At 36.3% G+C, this 24,182-nt stretch overlaps 1 protein-coding gene across 10 annotated transcripts in view; it reads right to left on the reverse strand.

Annotated features, from left to right (window-relative positions):
- Positions 1-24,182, reverse strand: part of Klc (kinesin light chain) — a 675,112-nt gene that overhangs the window by 364,699 nt on the left and 286,231 nt on the right. The window contains exon 1 of one of the 10 annotated variants that reach the window (XM_069817984.1): positions 19,054-19,260. The exons of the other annotated variants lie outside the window; for them this stretch is intronic. Coding sequence (XP_069674085.1) covers positions 19,054-19,082 — 29 coding nt within the window. The 5' untranslated portion in view covers positions 19,083-19,260. Of the gene's footprint in view, positions 1-19,053; positions 19,261-24,182 lie in introns of those variants that run through there. 10 annotated transcript variants of the gene reach the window in all.

Below are 24,182 nucleotides of genomic sequence, written 5' to 3' on the forward strand. Positions count from 1 at the left end.
AACTTCTCTTATCTACATCGCAGATTCCAATGTTACGTCATTCATTGCCATCGGTGACCTTGTCTCACGTCTCACATCAACAGCATATGGTAACGTCTGATTGACATTGGAGCGAGACGTTTTACCAAAAAAATGCATCTAGCTCCGCCATCGTTCGAAAACGGACCTATGTTCATATGAACTTTTTCACTCAAAATGGCCTAATATATCATAACCTAATTTTTTTTTACCTTTCCTCGTGAATCACCCTGTATATTGGGATCTTTTATTTATTTATTTATTTTTTTTTCAATTTTGACGGATTCTGACGGATTTCCAGGTGTTATACTGATGGGAATACAATTTATGTGTTGGCAACACTGGTAGGAATTAATCGCTGCAGTCCGAACATAGTCTTGTGACGTGTGAGAGTGTACGCCTAGTTTTATCAGAGCGCCTCTTCTATCCGCTCTGGTTGTAGTGATGAGGCATGAAGGGTCTCGTGCAGTGACATATTCAGACGGCAAGCAGATAATATACAATGTTATCCAGTTCTGCGAGTATGAAAAGATAAACGATTTGTCCATTCCACTTCAAAAGGCAACTGAACGAGCAGCGAAACCCATAGGCAAAACAGTAACAGCTATTTATAACATTAGAAAGTATGTTTAAAAAGTATGTGCAACAGGATAAAAAAATCAAAACTCCTAGAAAAATACGCAAACAGAGACATAAAATTAACCTTGATGAATTCGATAAGTGTGCGGTCAGAAGGAAATTCAACTCTTCGAAAATTTCTCCACTTTCCAAAAAATGAATTAAAATTCAAGAGTGGGTACAGCACATTTAGGAAAATCATACAAACTATGGGGTTCAAGTTAAGCAAATATAAAAACAAACGTTTAGTACTCATAGAACGCCACGATATTGTAGCGCGGCTTACTTGAGACCAATAAGGCGTCAAAAAACTGTTATTTATACAGATGAGACTTGGATCCATTCACACTATACTGTCAACAAAATGTTGGCAGCATGAATCTTTTCCTGGAGTTCAACATTCTAGTGCGGGAGAAAATACTGATAATACTACACACTGGGTGTAATATGGGCTTTGTTCAATGTGCAAAACTAATTTATGATTCGAAGACAAAATCTGCCGATTATGAGGAGATGAAGGTTAATAATTACAACAAGTGGCTGTAGGAAAAACTGATTCCGAATCTTCCACAAGGCGCCATTGTAGTGTTCAACAATGTTCTCTACAACACTATTTGAACAATTAATGTTCAATTTATTCAAACTATTAGTAGTCAGTGGATAGCAAGAAAGCCATATTAATTGCTACTTTGCTCTGTATTTTACAGAATTTTTACTTTAAACCCAATTCTGACTTACATCACTTTTGCTTTGAACGGTTCATTTAAGAAAATCCCCATTCAGCAGGACCAAAATTGAAATTCGGAACTAACGAGAAAATAACATGCACTTCACAGAAGATCTTACCAAAGCAGAACTATTAGATACTGTAAAAATTGCAAAAGCTCCACCCGCATACATAATTCTTCAGGAGAGAGGCATCACAGTTCTGAGATTACCTCCTTATCACTGTGATCTGTCGCCGATTGAATTGATATGGGGGTATGGTAGAGTATAAAGTCGCAACACAAAATGTGGGAAGCCTAAACCTAAAAGTCTCTAAGAGAGGTCACAAAGCAGGCTATAAGCGAGATAACGTCTACGGATTGGTCTCGTGCGTGCGCTCACGTAAAAAATATTGAGAATGACTACTGGCGTAGGGACGCGCTTATCGAGGACGAAATGGAAAGAATAATAATTAACGTTGGTGTTGATTCTGGAAGCGAATCTGAAACTACTGATAGTGTTAATGGCAATACTATTGACAATGATAGTGCCACATAAACAGCTGATAGTGATATTAATTCATCTGGTGATAGCTCCACAGAAACTACAGATGAGAATTCTTGTCTTGGTATAGAGCCGCTACAATGATAAAGGAAAGCATTATAGTGTATCGTGTTAAATTCGCTACGAGATTCGCATTTTCGTATTAAATACGGCACAAGTTACGTTTCCTAATATTTAGACGGATCTGTACTCAATAAGCAGTTGTTTATCTCCATCCGTGTCTAGCAAAAACACAAAAGCGCTGCGACTCCGATCGGTAATCAAAACGTGAAAGAGCTGTTTGAATGCTTATTTATTTGGTTGCAGTGCATTACAATGTTGAATGACAGCATTGACCTCCGGTCATTTAGCTAACATTCACTTATCAATAGAGGCCTATACATACATACATACATACATACATACATACATACATACATACATACATAACTTACATACATACATACCACACTTGTGGAATAACGATTAGCGCGTCTGGCCGCGAAACCAGGTGGCCCGGGTTCGATTTCCGGTTGGGGCAAGTTACCTGGTTGAGGTTTTTTCCGGGGTTTACCCACAACCCAATATGAGTAAATGCTGGATAATTTTCGGTGCTGGCCCCAGACTCATTTCACCAGCATTATCACCATCTCATTCAGACGCTAAATAACCTAAGATGTTGATAAAGCGTCGTAAAAGAACCTACTTAAAATACATACATACAGTACATTCATACTTACAATATACTTATCCTAAATTCATATTACAATACTCAACTTGTTATTAAACTGCCTGCGGCCTCGTTTGATAACTTTCCAGTCTCGTATTGTAATATTAAATGTTCCGATACTCATATCACAAATAACTATATCTTCTATTTCATCATATAATACAAATCTATCATTTTCTATAGGCTTATTACCTCTAAAACTTTTCAGTTTCAACACTCTTAACCTAAACCACGCAAAACCAATCATATCGCATACCGTTATCTGGTTCTTAACTCCAGTTTAAACTTTCCAATAATTTTAATGTGACGTTCTGTTTTTTTATCTTTTTTTTTAAAGTTGGTTATTTAACGATGCTGTATCAACTACTAGGTTATTTAGAGTCGATGAGATTGCTGATAGCGAGACGGTATTTGGCGAGATGAGGCCAAGGATTCGCCATAGATTACTGGTATTCACCTTACGGTTGGGGAAAACCTCGGAAAAACCCAACCAGGTAATCAATCCAAGCGGGGATCAAACCCGCGCCCAAGCGCAACTTCAGACCGGTAGGCAAGCGTCTTAACTGATTGAGCCACACCGGTGGCGAACTTCTGTTATTCAAGTAACTCAACATTCGTCATTTTTCTCATTTTTTTTTCAATGAATATGAAAATGATAAGACTTTTTTCGAATTAAAATTTTACTTAAGTATAGTACGACACATGGAGATTTCCAATTACTCTTTTGGATGAGCCGCTCAGAGCAAAGTGGTATAAGTCAAAATTGGGTATTTAGGTTTAAAGTAAAAATTCTGCAAAATACAGCGCAAAGTAGTGATTAGTTTAAATAAATTGAATATTAATTGATACTTTACGCTGTATTTTACAGAATATTTACTTTAACCCTCATTACCCATTTCTGGATTACACCACTTCTGCTCTGAACGGCTCAGATATTTCTAGTATGTAATCGTACCATTTAAACGAAAAACTTCTCTCATTTATATGGTAAAAGCACGAAACACGGAGTCAAATCTTCGAATAATAATAATAATAATAATAATAATAATAATAATAATAATAATGATTTATTTTAGCTGGCAGAGTTAAGGCCGTAAGGCCTTCTCTTCCACTCAACCAGCAAAAAGTGTATATACATATGCATGAACTTACAAAGAATCCAACAATTTGATTTAGATGAGAGTTACATGTATACAAAAGTTATTTACAAATTAAACAACAAAATACTATGAACTATTAATTAAACACTGAAATAAACTGTGTAGCAGAATTAAACTAAAATACATAGAATGTTAATATATTTCAAATAATATTAGATAATAGAAAGAGATTATTACGAGACAATTAAAATACAGCACAATCAGGATGATGTCTAAAGAAAAAAGTAACAATGTACTGATTTTTCTAACAACATAGAACCAGAATGTGCAGTTTTATTCTGAGACATACAATACAAATATTGTAATGTGGTACCTAAACCAGTTCTTACCATTGCACATGTTCCTAAGCCTTAAGTGCAGTTCACTTCACATGTGACGTGTATGACAGTGTACTGCATTGTCCAGTTACAATCCCGACTCTTGATGACAGCCAGCTAACACCTTACCATAAAGAGTGATTCAGAATAACAGTAAATATTTAATTACAAAGTAGGTGACACACACAAATGTTTCAGATATACAGTAAGTGATCTGCGAATTTCCAGCTAGGTAGTAAGTTTCTCAACTTCAACGTTCAAGTACTTACCTTCTGGAAAGTACGCAACATTTCATGCATTACATAACACTTTGCCCTTCATCTGTCAGCTGTCATTCTACTGTTATTACACAGTGCTACGTAATGGCGATATTACGCCACAATTTTTGTAATAATGTGTATTCACGGAAACTGAATTTGTACGTAGATTGCAGAGGTGAACAAAAATAACTGCCGCTCTCGCTCGCTGTGTTCGTTGCATTTGTCTTTAGAGTCTCGTCTCGTCATTCGCGTGCGCTTCGAGTCTCGCTCATCATTTTCGAAATAGCATTTGCTTGGCGTGGAAAGATTTCGTAACTTTGAATAACAAACATCACTGAAATAAATAACATCATAAATGCTTAAATGAGACAAAAAAAAAAACAAAAGAGAGCAGTATCTTAGTTATCAAAATGTCCTGGTTCTATTATATATTACCTACGATTATATAAATAGAAAAAAAAAACAATTCTCAAATAAATTTGCATTTCTAAGAAACATAAAACTTAACGTTAATATCTTTTTACTAAAGATAGCACACTTGATCTCAAACATATGGAAAGAAAATACCTAGCCTTTTAATAAGGACCTAGTAATTAAATAAAGATTGGGGAACGGATTATTATACACTGAAAGGTAGAGTTAATGTTTCAAAAAGGCAACTTGATTGTTTATACATATATAACAGTTGCCAAAGTAGATACAATTTCAGTCAGGTATAAACAACTGTGGCGATTCAAGGCTGCTTGACGTTCGGGACTTTGGGAGTGATCAATCTCGGCGTCTCGAGACACTCATCAAGCAGTCTTTACGTCAACGACGCGACGTATAGAATATTGTCGTGCGGGTTTTCGGCTTTGCGGGCGCTGTTAGTCTTGCTTTCTCGATCGTTGTTCATCTCTAGTAGAATGCACTCTTACAGCATACTATGTCTTTTTGTAATAATGTTGCAAATAGTATTTCCGTAGTGCACCTTTGAAATCCAGACTCTTACGAACAAGCCTAAAATGTTTCTTGGCCTTGTAAAGAGTTTAGAAATAAATGCACTCCATATTTTCCAGGTGTTATCTTAATTTAATGCCCTTTTGAGAAAAAATAGCCTTCGCGGATTATTTATTTATTTTTTTTTTTATTCAATGCAGTGGCACTTGACGAGAGTCATTGGCCGTACAATGGCGACAGAAACTAAAATGAAAGAAAACGAAATAAAGTGAACAATGTGCAAGTGAAACTACGAAGAAGAGGATGTCAGCACTGCTGCATTCTTTCTCTGGCCTCCCAGTATCTATCCACAAAGCTGATAGAAGAAAGCCCTGGACAAGTCTTAATGTGGTTTGAGCCCATGGTGTTGGAACATCCACAGAGCATGCAGTGGGGGCTAGATAATACACCCAGGCGGTAGAGATGAAACGAAGATGAAAAGATGAGGATTATTTATTCCCTAACAAAAATATTCGGTAGGTACCAACATTATTGCAATAAAATAACATGTATGCTGATTTACTATGTTAATTTATTTATTCATAGTTTTCTGTCCCAAGGGCAGGTATTTCACTGCAAACCTAGCATTCTCCAATCTTACCTACTTTCCACCTTCCTCTTTGTCTACGCATAAGATCCACATCTATTGTCTTATCCTCTTCTCCTCAGAACTTTCCTCCCGTTCACCAGTCCTTCCAGTGCATCTTTCAATAGGCAGCTTCTTCTTAGACAGTGTCAAAACCAATTTCTATTTCTCTCTTCCTGATCTGTTTCAGCTTTATTCTTTCTTCACCCACTCTTTCTAGCATAGCTTCATTTCTTATATTATCCATTCATTTTACAATCTTCATTCTTCTCCATATCTACGTTTCAAATACTTCAAGTCGTTCCTCTTCACTTTGCCGTAATGTCCATGTTTCTGCCTCATACAATGCTACAGTTCACTTCTTCTACAGCATTATTTCGAATTCGCGCGTTTATCTTCTTTCTTTTTCTTCCGATAACCATGGTCTCTTCTTGTTTGCATTAATCTTCATCCCATACTACACACAACTGTCATTTATTTCCAATAGTCATTCCCATAATATCTTCTTCTGCTAACAACGCCATATCATCAGCAACTCTTTTGCACTTTAATCTTATTCCTCCTACTATCATCCCTTCAATTTTCTGAAAACAGTCCTTCACTAAATCCTCCTAGTAAATATTGAACAGGTTAGGTAATAAAGAACGTTCTTGTACTTCCCTTTCTATTCCACATCCCTCTGACATTTCGTTCTTGTACTTCCCTTCGTATTCCACTTCTCTCTGGCATTTCTTCTCCTATCTCAACTTTGACTGGTTTCATATAAAGATTACTGAAAAGTCTTCTCTTTTTTCAATCCACACCAATTTTCTTCAGGATCCCCATAATTTTATTCCAATACACTCAGTCAAAAGCCTTTTCCAGATCCATAAACATTCCATATAATTCTTTGTTTTCCTCTGGGTATCTTTCGCCGATTATTCGCAGCAGTCCATTGCATCTCTTCCTTTCCCTTACTTAAGGAAAATTGTGTGTTTATAGTTTTTCTTGGCAAAGATAAATGCGATAGCTTCGCGTTACACACATTCTCTCTTTCGCATTTTAAAAGATACAAGGGGTTGCCAGCGTATAGATGAGGAGTGCGGATTTAAGTAATTACATCCTCCGGACTTCATCGAAATTCACCGTAAGAATTATAGCTTTATCAGTTCTACTAGGGTTTTTGACCGATCAGAGACCGGGAAATTCCACTTAGCCTTTGTTCCCCGATTTACTAAAATGTATAAACTGCAATATCGTGTTCATAGCAACATCACCTTTGAACACGGTGCCATCCGTTTAGTAGTACATTAAAAAAAGTCGTCGGTAGCTCAATGTGCTGCATTGTCAACACCAGTAAACGTTCGATGTTGTTTCTCTCACAAATTTGCATAGTGATAGATTTATCACACATTTTGCAATAAATGCAACCATTTATCATAAGTACCAAGCCCTCAGTATTCTGAAAAAGCATTTTTTTCTAATATCAATATTCAGAATCAGAATGCATTAAGTAATTTCATTTTCCTTGCACGTATGTTCTTTCCATTAACATTAACGTTTGACTATCCAGCATTTGAAAGAAAAGTTCATTCTATGGGCACTGATTTTGTCCAAGGATGATTGCGAAGAGTTGGTTTCAGCATTGCCACTGCCCGTAGAAGTAGGCCCTACTTCATCTTTCGAACGAGATGTCCATTTCAGTTTGGGGGAACAGTTTTCAAAATGCGATTTTGTTGCAGATCTGAAGCATTTTCTTGTCGTATATATTAATTATTATTCGTCGAGACTGCTTTCACTTTCCGGTCCTGGGGTACGGCATATGCTTTGTCTCTATCCCTGTCATTATTCTATTCCATAAGATCTAACAGTAAAGTTCTTGGGTTGTTTAGTGACCTTGAATTTTATCACATGTTTTCCTCCAATAATGTATTATTTAGTAATTTTCCCTAGTTCGACTGGCAGCAACGACAGTACGCATTATCATCACAACATTCATCCATAATGAATTTACATTTCGTAGGAATTTTTTTGCCTTCAGTATCCTTCATGTATGCATTGTTATGGTTATTGTTCTGAGAAGTGAAATTCGAAGAAAATGTTATTGTAGTAAACAAAACATAACCCATACAGAACCGGTTGTACGTAGTAAATAAACATTAATCATTAAAATCATGACTTTAATTTGATTCTAATCTATAGAGGGAATCAATATGACCATTTTATATTAAAAATAAAAATACTTATAGAAAAAACTTTATTAAAAACATTACCCAACTTTGTCAATTGAGCTTGCTTTTGTACTGGAGGAAATATTTTCTTTCCACAACAAAACATCTTACAGCACTTTCAATAACTCGTTAATGCTATTATTTCATAAAGACAGTGTTGGCACCTGTTAGTTTAAGTACAAGCGCAAAAAGACCTTAAGTGGTCAACACTTTTCTCTAGTAGGTCTACATCATATAATGATGATACTAAGGGCATATATCGATATAAACAACTAATACTGACAAAATATTAGAAAATAAGACTTAAGGCAAATTTATCATTTTACTGTATTATGACATATATTCTACTCAGACACAAGTCCGTAATACCAAATAAAATCTGAAGTTATTCTTTTTAATAGCTTATCACAAAGCAACTATAATATAGTTAATACAGTTCTAAAAATTCTGAGAACGAAAAATTCTCCAATATATTAAATAAAAAAATCGTATATACAGTGATAACAACCTCTTTTGAGGAATACATTTCCGGAAATAGAAAGAAAATTCATAAACTAGCAAAGGAAGAAAAAATAAGATGTCGCGAAACTGAAATGCAACAAATGAAAACAAGATTCGCAAAGTTAATTCTCATTCTCTCGTGAAAAAAAAAAAAGCATTTGTTTATTTTCACGTAAATTTTGTTTATAACAAAGTTTCAGACATTTCAAATGTGACCTAACTTTGGAACAACCCTATGTTAAAAAAGACAAACTCAAGAATTCTTTCTGCTTAAAAGAAAAAAAAAACGAAACAACTGTCGATCGTCACAGAAAGGTAACAAGATAACTTCACGACTTGCATGACAAACAAAATAGAAGCAAACTCATTTTACGACAGAAACAAATACATATCAAGCGAGAAAAAAAGAGGGGGGGGGGAAACGAAGACATAATGTAGCAAAGCATTACATAAATAAAATCAACAGTAACAATACTGGGAACGGGGGGGAGGGGAGATTTTAAGATTTTGTTCATGATTCGAACGGAACTGGAGACGGTAAGGCTAAGTATTATTTTTGTTTTACTAGGTTATTTTACGACGCTTTATCAACAGCTTAGGTTACTTAGCGTCTGAATGAGATGAAGGTGATAATGACGGTGAAATGACTCCGGGGTCCAGCACCGAAAGTTACCCAGCATTTGCTCATATTGGGTTGAGAAAAAACCCGGGAAAAAACCTCAACCAGGTAACTTGCCCCAACCGGGAATCGAACCCGGGCCACCTGGTTTCGCGGCTAGACGTGCTAGCCGTTACTCCACAGGTGTGGACAAATATCATTATTATTATTATTATTATTATTATTATTATTATTATTATTACTTACAAATGGCTTTTAAAGAACCAGGAGGTTCACTGCCGCCCTCTCATAAGCCCGGTACCTATTCCGAGCAAGATTAATTCAGTCCCTACCATCATATCTAACCTCCCTCCAGTCCATTTTAATATTATCCTCCCATCTACGTCTCGGCCTCCGCAATGGTATTATTATTATTATTATTACTATTACTATTATTATTATTATTATTATTATTATTATTACTACTACTACTTACAAATGGGTTTTAAAGAACCAGGAGGTTCACTGCCTCCCTCACATAAGCCCGGTACCTATCCCGAGCAAGATTAATTCAGTCCCTACCATCATATCTAACCTCACTCTAGTCCATTTTAATATTATCCTCCCATCTACATCTCGGCCTGCCCAATGGTATTATTATTATTATTATTATTATTATCATCATCATCATCATCATTACTACTACTTACAAATGGGTTTTAAAGAAACAGGAGGTTCACTGCCTCCCTCACATAAGCCCGGTACCTATCCCGAGCCAGATTAATTCAGTCCCTACCATCATATCTAACCTCACTCCAGTCCATTTTAATATTATCCTCCCATCTACGTCTCGGCCTACCCAATGGTATTATTATTATTATTATTATTATTATTATTATTATTGTTGTTATTCTGTCACTGTTGAAACAACTAGTGTCGCCAACTACAAATCCAGAGAACCCGTTTGCGAGTATGGAAAAAAATTGCTATTATGAAAAGTGGAAAAAAGAGTATAGGCCTACATATGAATGACAAATCTATCGACAACTTTCCACTTTACATTTGGTCTCATCGATGTACGACCCCAGATCTACGGCATGAAAACGCCATCAAATTACGCGTACTTGTATAGTAATGAAGGAAAAACGAAGTAAAAATAAATATATAAATAAATAATTTCTAGTGTCATATGTTAGAAATGGATCAGGACAATACAGTATGTCTAAATGGTTTATCAGTCCAAAAATATTATCTATTTAAAATCACCATAAAACATCCACATCAACTTCTTCGGGAAGTCGGCAACCGAAACCCATGGAATGTTGATGCAAGCCTATGGGAATGAAGCAGTGAGTTGGGCGAGATGTTTTGAGTGGAATTCGCGTTTCAGAAATGGTAGAACATCGTTGGACGATGAGAGTCCAGGTCGACCAAACACGTGCAGCACTGCCGAAAATGTAAAAAAAATCCGACAAATTGTGCTTAATGATCCTCACGTCCATTTTGAACATGAACGACCATAACTCTGGACAGAGAACAAATGTATGCTTCATGACGACAATGCGCCATCTCACAGAGCTCTCGCAACACGCCGGTTTTGCATTCGTAACAAGATGGTCGTCGTTCCTCAACCCCGTATTCAACAGATTTGGCCCCCTGCACCATTTTTTAGTTTCCGAAGATGAAATTGAAGATAAAGGGTCCAAGTTTTGGCACGGTGGAGAAAATTCAACACGAATCGCAGAAGAAGCTTGACAGCTTCAAGAACGAGACTTCCAGGAGCCATTCCAAAAATGGCAGATATGTTAGGATCAGTCTGCTGCCCAAGGGGATGGGAGTCAAATTTAAATCAGGTAATTTTATTTCCATTTATGCGACAGGTCTCGGGATTTGATGATCATACCTTGTAAGTAAAGAAGTACAGTATTCGGACGTTGTACATTTAAGACAGTGATGGGAAGATTCCTGCACGGTGCAAGACTAAAACCGTGTGCATATTTCACGAATCTACGCCGAAGCGGTAGTTGAGGATGGGTTGAACAATTTTAGCGTGTTTCGATGGCGGAAAGAAAGTGAAATAAATTGCGTATCTAATAAAGAGCTCTAATAGTTGAAACATATAATTTTTTTTTCTCCAAACTTACCATGCATATCCTGGCCTGCCTTAAGACAAGTACCGTCATTTCCCATAACTATGGTGCTGGAACACAACAATGGTCCATTCAAATTTTGTACTCCATAACGTAGTACCACGTTTATTTATATTTTTGCTGTACTATAGTTTGAAGTGAAGTCACTGCAGCTATCTAAGAACGGTCTATGTTACTTCTACAATGTTCTTTGAATACAGACATGTGCAAATTATTAGACTCAGCACCACATTTTTTACATTTTCATAATTATCATGAATTACTTGCCACAAAATAATTCTGTAGGACTCTATGCGACAGGATCAGTACACAAAAGTCCTAGAAAATCGAATTTTTCCACAAATGAGGGACTGGTTCCCTGATGGTGAATGTGTCTTCATGCAGAATGGAGCACCCTGTCACAAAGCCAGATCAGTAACTAAATTTCTGGCTGAAAATAATGTAGACGTCCTTCCCTGGCCAGGTAACAGCCCAGATGCAAATCCAATTGAAAATCTTCGGTCTATCGTAAAGAGAAAACTAAAAAAACTACGACGATTACCACCAAGGTGGACCTCATAGAAGCACTTATCCAAATATGGCACAGGGATGAAGACATCAAGAAACAATGTGAAAACATCATGAACAGCATGCCAAACAGCATAAAATTGATGATAAAGAACAAAGGGTTTCATACTAAATATTAATTGTTGCAAACAGTGTGTAATAAATTAGTTTTGTAGAATAAATGTTACTTGAATCATAGATATTATCGTTTGAGTCTAATAATTTGCACACATCTGTAGTTATATTGTGGACCATAGTTGTGTTCCAGAACCATAGTTATGGTGGGAAATGACGGTATACTAATCAAGTATAATCTGTAAAGTATGATAGTGAATTTAAGAAATGCAATTGCAATTAGATATTAAACAAACTCGAGAAATAATCAAATATGTAGACGAAAAACATTCCCAAAATTTAAATGCACTGACGTGTTAATTAATTTAGTTTGGTATAGATGATTTAAGATGGCGGGTGACCCCTGTAGAAATTTATGTTTAATTTTATATAACTTTACTCAACCTAAAGTAGTCAGCACGCTTAAAAAGAAAAGTAAAGAATTGCTTATTTGGAAAATAAATTATTATTATTTTTTATAATGGCTACTACTTGACTCTTCGTCGCTCCCTCATATCAAGCCAGTTATGTAGACCAATTTACCAACAGAGTCGTTGTTCAGAGTGCGCCATAGGAGGTTGGTCTACACTACACCCGAGATGAGATGATAGGAGATTTGTTGAGATGCCACAGGGAAACTGGAGCTCACGGAGAAATTCCCTGTTACTTTGACCACGGGCTTGCCCAACACAAGATATAAATCGGGGGTAACGCCGAAGATCGAACCTGGGATCATAGGATTACAAGTCCAGTGCTATAGCCACTGTATCACCGTGGCGGTTAATAAAAACAAATACTTTTTTTTGTAGAAGAAAAATGTGTAATAATGCCCTACTATACTTAAGGTACACACTAGAATTAAATAAACTTCCTTCTGTCGCACGTTTATCATTACGAAGATCATTCTGAAGGTCTTCTCGATCCACTCCTACACCTGCATACTGAATATAATTTATAATGACGCTTTAAATGGAACTTTCTAACAATACTTAGGAATAACATTTCTACAAACTAAACATTGCGTCTCATTCTATCTCTCAAAAATAAATAATCACTTTCTTTTCCACAGAGAATTCAATTAAGACCTTACGCGTCGTCACTCGTGCTATCCATACTGTAACTGACTCACATAAACTCTCTTTATATATATTACTAATTGATTACATATTTCATTTCGCTTTTCAAATGATACAATCCAATTTTGTTAATCACTGACTTCAAAGAGACAACAAAGTCGAGAGCGCCTATAGGTGAGGCAATCTTCAGAAACATGTACACGAGTTAATGTATTCCTGCACGCAGTGCAAATCCAAACGAATGCCCATATCTGATTTATGAGCATGTCATGAAATGCTATAGGAGCTATATTTCAGAACAACGAATGATAAATTCGTAGTAACAAAGCCATTACACGACGATAGTCTATATTATACGCCGAACCTACTTTATGCTATTCGTAGTCGTAGATCCAAGATGATTGCGCCACACGTTAAGAAATGGGGACTTAAGAGGATTACCATCAAATCCTCTGGGGAAATCGAGACGAAAGAAGGCCACTGGTACTATCTTCACGTCGCTGGAGAGACCAGTTGCTCCAGGATCTCAAGCAGAACGGTGGAATACAAAAACAACTCTAGACAGTGGAGAGTTCAAACTTCATGTGGACGAAGCCTAGGGTTGTCAATAGTCTTAGCTGTAATAGCAGTTGAAATAGCTTGTTTTTCTTTACTTCGTTATTTAACGGCGCTGTATCAACTACGAGGTTATTTAGCGTCGATGGGATTGATGATAGCGAGATGATATTTGGCGAGATGAGGCCGAGAATTCGCCATAGAGTACCTGATATTTGCCTTACGGTTGGGGAACACCTAGGAAACAAACCCAACCAAGTAATCAGCCCAAGCGGGAATCGAACCCGCGCCCGAACGCAATTCCGGATCGGCAGGGAAGCGCCTTAAACCGACCGAGCTACGTCGGTGATTACTTGAAACAGTTTTTAAAAAGTTACTAATTAGTTCTTGATATTTCCACAAAGGCAAGATCTTATGCAGCATAGTAAGGCAGTCAAGACATACGATCGGTATTTCCACTACTTACTGAAGAGGCAAATTGAAATGTAAAACAAACAAACAGAAGAACCACTATAAATTCCATACGTTGAAAGTCAGATAGGGAAATCTTTGTACATTAATCATAACCATTAGCATGCAATAAAAGTTCTAGCGAAAGGTAGTGTGTGCAAGAAATGTTTTACTGGAAAGAGAAATTTTGGCGATACACAATCTTTGATCAAGAATATAATTTATAGTCAAAATTCAAGGTTGACACAAAAATCTGTACGGAGAAAAGACGAGTTGGGATAAAACCTATTCATTGAGGATTGAGCGAACGGCAGCATTTACGTCAAAATAATACATACATACATACATACATACATACATACATACATACATACATACATACATACATACATACATACATACATACACACACACACACACACACATACATACATACATACATACATACATACATACATACATACATACATACATACATACATACATACATACATACATACTAGATGTGAACAACGATCGAGAAAACGAGACTAACAGCGCCCACAAAGCCGAAAACCCGCACAACAATGTTGTATTACGTCGCGTCCTTGACGTAAAGACTGGTTGTGAGTCTTCCGAGACTCGATATTGATCATCTCCCGACGTCAGCAGTTGTTTATACGTGACTAAACTTTTATCTACTTTGACAACTGTTATAGATGTATAAACAATCAAGTAGCCTATTTCAAACATCTGTCAGTGTATAATAATCCGTTCCCCAGTATTTACTTAATTACTAGGTCCTTATTAAAAGGCTAGGAATTTTCTTTTCATAAGTTTAAGATCAAGTGTGCAATCTCAAGTAAAAAGATATTAATGTTATGTTTTATGTTTCTTAGAAATGCATATTTATTTGAGTACTATTTTTTTATTATTTATACTAACCGTACCCGTGCGCTCCGCTGCACCCGTTAGAAATAAATATAAAGTAATTACATAATTAAAATAGGACATTTGATCCAGGGAAGATTCGTGTTTGATAGAAGGATGAATCGTTTAATATGTTACTTAATTTAAATTGCATCCAAATAATTAAAATGCTATCATTTTGGTCCACTCATTTGGTGCAATGACAATTCCTTTAACATGTTTCTTAATTTTTATTACATGCAACCCTAGTTTAATGAAGATTGACATCATTTAGATTTAATGTGTATAACTTATTTTATTTTACTTGTTATAGGTTTCCATTGAATTACGGTAATAACTTAATTTTAACCCTTGTTTTCTACATATTCAGTAAATGGCGCTTGGCCCACTATGGTTCTGAACCCTTCAAATAACTTAAATTATATTATATAATATTACATATTATATTACATTATATTATATTATATTATATTATATTATATTATATTATATTATATTATATTATATTATATTATATTATATTATATTATATTATATTATATTATCTCAGAAGTTACTGTAATAACATCATAGCATTATGTCCATCTACAGAAACTACACTTTCCAATGGTGAAATAATAATTATACAAATCGGTTAATCTAGCTTCCGATATTACTTCATACAAACACAGAAATATTCACTGTAGGCTATCTTTCATAGCTTTCGATTGTTGCTGTCCAAGGCCCCTTTTAGACGAAGTCATTTGTTTTTTAATTCATTACACGGCCTTAGATGGCAGTTATTTTAATTTTAAAACTCATTTATCTCATGAAATATCAGTCCTATAAAAATTTGCCAAGGAATAAAACTTATCACAAATTATTTTTAAAGAAACTTTTGTTATGTTACATTTTTCACAAAAATCAATAATAAGCGAGATATTTAGATTTATTTAATTCAGGCCCCCTTATAACCCCCCTTTTAAATAATGTATTTTGAATGTCATATAGCCTAAAATCTAAGTTACAACGAACTTAATTTATATTCCAATTTTCATCGAAATCCGTTCAGTCATTATCGCGTGAAAAGGTAACAAACATACAGACAGACAGACATACAAACAAAAATTTCAAAAAAAGCGATTTTCGGTTTCAGGGTGGTTAATTATATATGTCAGGACCAATTATTTTTGGAAAATCGAAAATTACCAGAAAAATTTCGGCTACAGATTTATTATTAGTATAGATAACCATAGGCAATATCATACAGTAGAACCAGAACATTTTGGTAACTAAGATACTGTTCTGTTTTGTCTTTTTGCCTCATTTAAACATTTATGTTATTTATTTCAATTATGTATTGTGTTCAAAGTTACGAAATCTTTCCACGCCGACCAAATGCTATTTCGAGAATGATGAGCGAGACTCGAAGCGCAGCGAGAATGACGAGCCGAGACTCGAAATACAAATGCAGCGAACACAGCGAGCGAGAGCGGCAGTTAGTTTTGTTCATCTCTAATACATACATACATACATACACACAGCCAGGCAACATCCACAACATAGCGGTTCGCATGACGTCATACTTCTTCACCTCCTAACTGATAACGAAAAGCGTGACAGACAGGTAGGCCATTTTACACTCTAAGATTGACCTGAAATACGCTAATGATGTACGAATTGAACAATGCTATATTAAACTATCTGGAGTAACCCTTACTTCACGGTAGCCGATCTGCACCCTGTGAAAGTCTCAAGCCAAATAACATAACCCCTACTCCAGTCTGACCGGTAGGAGCATTTCGTTTCTGCGCACTTTGAAATTTATGTTGCGGGACACACGCGCACGCGCACGCACGCACGCACACGCACACACACACGTACGTATCAGAAAAAAGTAACGGGCCGAGTCTTGATGGCAGACCTCCTGTATGTAGATAAGTTTCGCAAGACTGTCCAGAAGTAGCATAGGCCTATACACAGGCGCTTTTGTTTACTGCACATGCGCAGTGCTTTGTATCTGGAACTTTGTAAGATTAGACGGTCTAATTCTTTTTTATGGAACCGTACATTGATACATACACACATACATTACATTACATAGGCTACACACACAGGATGGGGAAACATGGCCGACACGCGCTTCGCCATGTCATCTTTTGGCGAAAATCAAGCCACTTTTTTATTTACATAAATTTTCATTCTCGCATAATTCTGTCCGAAATAGGGATTAAAACTAAAGATATGGCAACCATGCAAATAATATTACTTACTGTTTGCTCCTTCATAGAGTATAATGCTGTTTAGGTGTGTGGTGTATGTATGTAATTTTAATTATGGTTTATTTAACGACGCTCGCCACTGAAGAGGTTATATCAGCCGGTGTGCCGGAATTTTGTCCCGCAGGAGTTCTTTTACATGCCAGTAAATCTACTGACATGAGCCTATCACATTTAAGCACACTTAGGCCTAGATATCGTATGTATGTATGTATGTATGTATGTATGTATGTATGTATGTATGTATGCATGCATGTATGTATGCATTTATGTAGCTATGAATGTGTGTGTGTGTTTGTGTAAGTAAGGAATCCCGAACCTCCGATATAGAAAAATTTTAAATTGTATGTAACTAGAGGTGTTCGTCTTACAGAGGTTATCCAAGACTTTACATTCACCGACAGGCCGGGAGTAATATGTAACAACCATGGAGAATTTTTGAACTCTAGGTAGTGGATTTGAATCCCCCTAGGAAGTGAATTTTCGTTGTTAACGTCATATTCTATATTATCTGAGGTGCCCAGTGTCGTTCCGACCCTATGTCACGAGAGTCGAACCTTGTGTAGGCCTACATCTAGTGTTCTGCAGAAAGAAACTACTACATATTATCTAGACATGGGCTTACAATAAACTGATATATTTTCTAAATTCAGTGAGATACGTTATGTATGAACTTCCAAAACTACGTACAAAAATTCGCAGAACTGCGCATGCTAAAGTGACGTCATCGAGGGTAAACAGGTCGCCAATTTACGTGCTCCGAAAACACACACAATCGCAATAAATTGAAATGTAGCCTTAACGATGTGAATATTGAGGGCAAATTGCCATTTACTGGAAACCATTGAAATTGAGAAGGGAAATATAACAATTGACATCCATGGAAGAACGAAGGTATACATCACGATGAACCTGAAACACTAGCAACTCAAAAGTATCATTAGTTGTAGCACATGGAAAGGTGAGGTGAGAATGTTATGTAAAGCTGAAACAATAAAATGGAAAAGTCAGAGAATTAAACATGAAATTGTGACGGTTAAAATAGTCAACTGGTAATCAATAAAATATGAGCGTTAAAGATAAAAAATTGTCAAGTAGTACAAAGGCAATTCTAAAGTGAAATTGTTCAATTCGTTAATCTTGAAAATGAGGTTATCATTAACTTTTAGTGACATGTAAGTGAACCTGGATATTCTGGTAACAATGGAAATGATAGGTGAAAATTAGCAACTCGTAGCCATTAAAATGTAAAAAAGTTAGGAGCAAATTATCAACTTGGAACAATGAAAATGTTAAAGATGTGGAAAAAATAACTATTTGAAACGAGAGAAAACTGATGTTTATGTTACCAAACGATAACTATGGAAATGCCAAGGTTGAGAAAAACTGAACGATTTGTAAACTCGGCAGCTAAATAAAAATTCAACTCGTAACCATGAGAATGTGAACGTTAAGGACAAATTATGAACTTACAATAAACCAGAAGTTAAGTTGTTATTATCATTTCATGGTCATGATGTCAAGGTGACAATTACAATCAGCTGATAACCACATAAAAGTGAAAACGGAAATTAGCATTGATTGTAACCATAGAAATGCGAATGTGAAAATTATCAACTGGTAATCGTGGAAATGTGAAAGTGGAATACAAGTGAACGCTTCAACTGACAAGTCGGTGCACGAACTCTGACAAAATTCACTTGTGAACCACAACATCGACAAGTGCAATGGTGCCAAACGTGAGGGAAAAATTGACAGGGGCTGCACTTACACTCGGTAGGCATTGATGGTCTTGGACATAGTGTTTCCTCCCTCTCGACGTCACCCCTGGTACAGGATCATCGGCGCCTTGCAAAGAAACAGACACCCATCACACGCACATCCCACATCACTCCACTAACACTACCACTAACACTAGTGTCCTGTCAGTGTATTTTTAACAAAGTCTCCCCCGATACTGACAGCCAGACCAGTACGGGGATTCAGCACCAATCACCCCCGCCCCCTGGAACAGCGGCAACCACCCGAGTCAAAACAGAAACCCTTCGGCGCATGCGTTCTTGTATGCCGCAATAACAGATCTATAAAAACAAACTAGACTCTACTCCGCAGGCTGTGTGATATTTCAAGAGTTATTACGGGCACTTCCTCATATCCCATGCACCGTTGGCTTTACGATCTTACAAATCAGGTGCCGGTACGCTAACAAAGAAAGCAGTAACTAATGACAATGCTAACAACATTTTTATAAAGATAATCTGAAATTTGCGTCATTTTTTCAAGAGACTGTTTTCCAGTGGCTGGTCAGATGTGGATTCCCTACTATATGACGAAAGATATGTTACTCATAGATTATGTATTTTTTCATAGGCATTCCTTGTGATGTTAATTCTTATGTTGAGGAACGACTGAAGAGTCTTAGACGCTCAAGATAATGAAAAATAAGAAGTATACACATCAAAATTAGAAACAGACATAAGAAATGCATTAAGGAGAGATGAACTATCCTACTACTGCCAACATTAAATATATTTATTTAATGGCCCATTACCTCAGCAACTAATTAAGATATCGTGCTTACACTTTTAAAGATTACAAGGTTACTAAGAAAACTACGCAGATCTATCAATATACAGGTACAAGTTGTAAAAAAAAAATATTTTTTAAAATAATGTTGATTTCATTTTTTTTATTTTTATGTAAAACATATTTTTCAGATCAAACTAATAGACACATACATCTTCATGTGCGCACAATTCAATATTGTTCTGTTGTCAACACATGTTTATAATTTCACTGTTATAACATTTATAGTTTCTCAGAAAATGGAGCATTTGTATAAAAATACTAAAATATCAACATTACTTTAAAATGTATTTTTATTTGTTTTAAGACAAGTGGGTCGTAAAAGAAAGAGGTGCTTTGAGACCATCAGTGTTTCATTCAGTTCTTCAAGAACTATTACGTGGAAGGATGATGATGATGATGATGATGACGATGTGTCTTGATAAATTACGTTAGTTTTCATAGAAATCTGGTATATATATCCTGTAAAAATTTCAATATGGTAACTTCAGTATTTCCTGCGTCAATGGGTCATTAAATAAGCAAAAATTTAACACTAGCGCATTGGCGGTATAGGATACTTCGTTCTTGAGAAGTATCCCTCTACTCTGTGGATGATGAATTTTGGCTTCCTTTCATCTAGTACTATAGTGTGAAAGGCAAAACTATGCTGTGAAAATAGTTCGTTCACGATCTATTTGCAATCTATTCGTCGCGCAAACCAACAATCCAAAATCATCAGTCCCCCCCCCCCAACTCGTTACAGTACTTCTTTACTAATCTGAGACAAAGAAAGAAAGGATCAACCGACGTTACCAGAAGTTCCAGAGTCTTTTGCAATTTGCTACAAGTTCCAAAAACCGAGGCTGCACGTTCCTGACATATTACAACGTTCAATAAGTAACGTATCTGTTGCCTCTAAATTAATTTCAAAGTTCTTTTATATCTTAACCATCTTCCACTGTAATACTTCACGTCTACATTAATACTACTTCAAAATAAAATAAAACGTTAGTACAAAATGCAAAACAGGTTCTATCACAAGATAAAAACAAAGGGACATATTCATAGACATTCTTAGCGCGGGCTTCTGGTGGATGATCAGCGAACTAAAGTTTTTCGTATTCATAAACCAGTGCTAGCGATATGGTATGATATGAATCCTGTACAAGTAATCACTCGATATCCGGGGCTAGTTTAGCACGCTCGTAGCGCGGGCTAGCAAAATGTCTATGCATAGCACCCAAAAGGATTAACGTGCATCTCTTAAGACAGTCCCCGTCATTTCGATTTCGCCATGGTACATAGAGATCAGAGTTACATCCTGCCGCACAGATGTACTTTCTATATCTTACAAAGTCGCTAGGGACAGAAATCTAATCTATAAAGGCTCTAAAGAGAACGAACTATGAAAGTTGCACGCAATGCAATCAATGTTCGATAGATAGTTTTAGACAAAAAAAAAAACATATGATACTCGTCGTTTCTACAACAAAACTCTGCTACTCTGTGTATAAAGCGTCTTAACTTAACAGGATTTAAACTTCAACACTGTACAAATAGATATGAAAGATGTGGCTGAGAAACGAGAGTGGAATATAGCAATACTAACAGTGAAATAAAACATAGAAAATGACTGTTTCTATAAAAGTAAATGGTGGTAATTATGCTTAATTGGTAGGCCTATAGATTTTTCTTTCTGTTCACCTCAAATGTCTATCAACATGTGAAGTGTCCCCTAAGTGCCAGAGAAGATAATTATATAGATAACTTAATCAACAGGCTCGTTTCTGAATTATGACGGATTGTGATAATTGTATTTATATTATTTATCCGTATTCAACACAAGCATCTGGCAATATATGACGTAACTACTATATGGATAATACAGTACAATTCTACAGGCTGGTTTCTAAACTGCGATATGCTGTGATAACTGTGTTCATTTTTCTTTCCATTTTTATTTATTTAAAGTCTGTGGTAAATAAGAAGCACCTACTACGTGTCAGAAAAGGTAATTAATACTGGCATATTAATTTCTTTACTCAAATTAATAACAGTAAAGCAGTATGTATTTCGCTATAAATTATAAATTACAATGAAAAGGACGATAATAGTAACTAATGTATGTATGTATTACGCCTCCAAATTAAACCTGCGTCCGGAAAGAATGTGAATCACCATTCTCCCCTCCCTCTCGCCATTGCAACCTATGAGTAAATACTAAGCTGATGAAGAGGCGTTTACTGTTCGTGTCAGCGAGTTGTATGAGATAGCGGTGAATACACGTATATAACAGGTGCTGGAAGTGTTGTAGCCGTTAAATACTGTGTTGTACCCGTATAAAGTGCAACAATTGTTATTTTTGATAGGCTATTTTATCATCTTCACGTACAATCCTGTATAGTTAATTATTGCAATCAGATATCTATGTCTCAACTAATATTACTAATATTAATATCATGCACCGTATTTCTTACACACATTATATACAAAACCTCACTTATTGCATTATCTCTTGTAACATGACTTCACTCACAGACGAAACTGTAGGTTGTATACTAACAACGAGCTACTATCGCTCGTCTCTTGCATTCACAGGACGCAAATTTAATTTGGGGGCGTAGTACCTATGTATCCAATGCCTACCCACTTCACTTTAAGTGATTTAGGTTCCACATTTTGCTGATAGACGGCAGGACTGTGACAAATTTTCAAGTTGCACACGACTTCGGCGGACCACGCTATGCATGATAAGTATCTGTGGAGAGTTATGTTGTGTACAGCTCGATTCAGCGTTAATGGCCCCTGTCCTTGGTTGTTTGGCTAGTGAGCGAGCTGTGTTGCGTCATAAGAAATAAATTTAATCGCAAATATGCATAGGAGGGAAGAGGAAAGAGGAAGAATGAAAATAATATCTCCTCTCGAAGCTAAGGGACACTCATGTCAAGAAAAATATAAGTCACCATGACATTGTTTAGTCAACAGACGTAATGGTTAGTAACGGGACGTGTGGAAGAATATTGTGTTTCAAGACGGAGTGTACCACGACATTATAAGAAGGAAGTTGTGTTATGACTGCGCTGCCTGACCTATATGACCCAGCCCGCCAGTAGTGATGAGTAACTCGCTCTTAGTCTATCTAATTTTTTTCAGGGGCCAAAATCCCTGAATCAAGCTGTACTAGGGTGAGTGTATGTGTAAGTGTAATGTATGGAATGATGATGATGGTGATGATGAGGAGGAGGAGGAGAAAGGATGGGGAAACCCGGTGCCGGCAGGTAGCCTACTACTGTCGAACAGCACCAAGGGGGCCGCCAGGCTTAACGTCCGCGTCCGACGGACGAATCACTATCAACAGTGACATATGCCTTCTCTTCATATGCATTGCAGAGAGATTTGGGATTTAACCCAGGCATATTAGTGTACAATCTAGTGATTACAAGCTGTGCACTGACATTTTCCTAGTCCCGAGGTAGAAATTTTACAATAACAGTAACTAATTTATACTAAAATACACCATTTTATAAAGAGAGTACATAGCAATCAGAATTCAATATTTATAAACATTATCGTTATTCTTTTCATCTTATGAAAACAGGAACTCCAATTAGGCGTCGGTGCCTTGACTTCTGCACTGGCAATAATAAAGATTATGAGTTACGATGAGAACTGTGGAATTTCGCCAGAGAAAACGAGTATCTCCAGGAACATCTACGCAACACCATTTCTATAAATAAAATTGCAATTGCACTTTTCAAGATATAAGCTTACGTCTGTAGCGCTGAAGCCAGTGTTGCCAACTGAGGTGTACAGAAAGTAGCCGAACAGTAGTTCAAAAGTCGCTAGACTTCTTATTATCAACAGAGAAAGTTCTGTTTTTGTCGATGGAGGATGTTGAATAAGTGGCAAAAGTAATAGAGAAGTTAAAAGAAAGTGTCATTGAAAAACAGTTAAAAGTAGCCAGATTTGGCGACAAAGTCGCTATTGCAGTTAAATTGGTAACACTGATTGAAGTCGAGGCTCTGGTTGTTTGACTTATGGTCCGAGTTCTCAATGTCTCTTACTAACATGTTTCGTCTGCAATTATATAATTTTATATTTTCACAACACTGTAATGAGAGATGTAGTTATTACAGTTACCATTCAAAATAATCACAATAGTCGATTATTATCAATCTATAGGCCTATTGTAATTTCCGATTACTAGCAATCGATATTGTAAGCGCCGATTAATAGGAATCCATACTGCAATCGCTGATTACTAGCAATCCATACTGTAATCGCCGAATGCCAAGCCATCCATACTGTACTTTCCGATTGCTAAACAATCCA

This window comes from Periplaneta americana, chromosome 2, assembly GCF_040183065.1.
Source record: "Periplaneta americana isolate PAMFEO1 chromosome 2, P.americana_PAMFEO1_priV1, whole genome shotgun sequence".
Lineage (NCBI taxonomy): Eukaryota > Metazoa > Arthropoda > Insecta > Blattodea > Blattidae > Periplaneta > Periplaneta americana.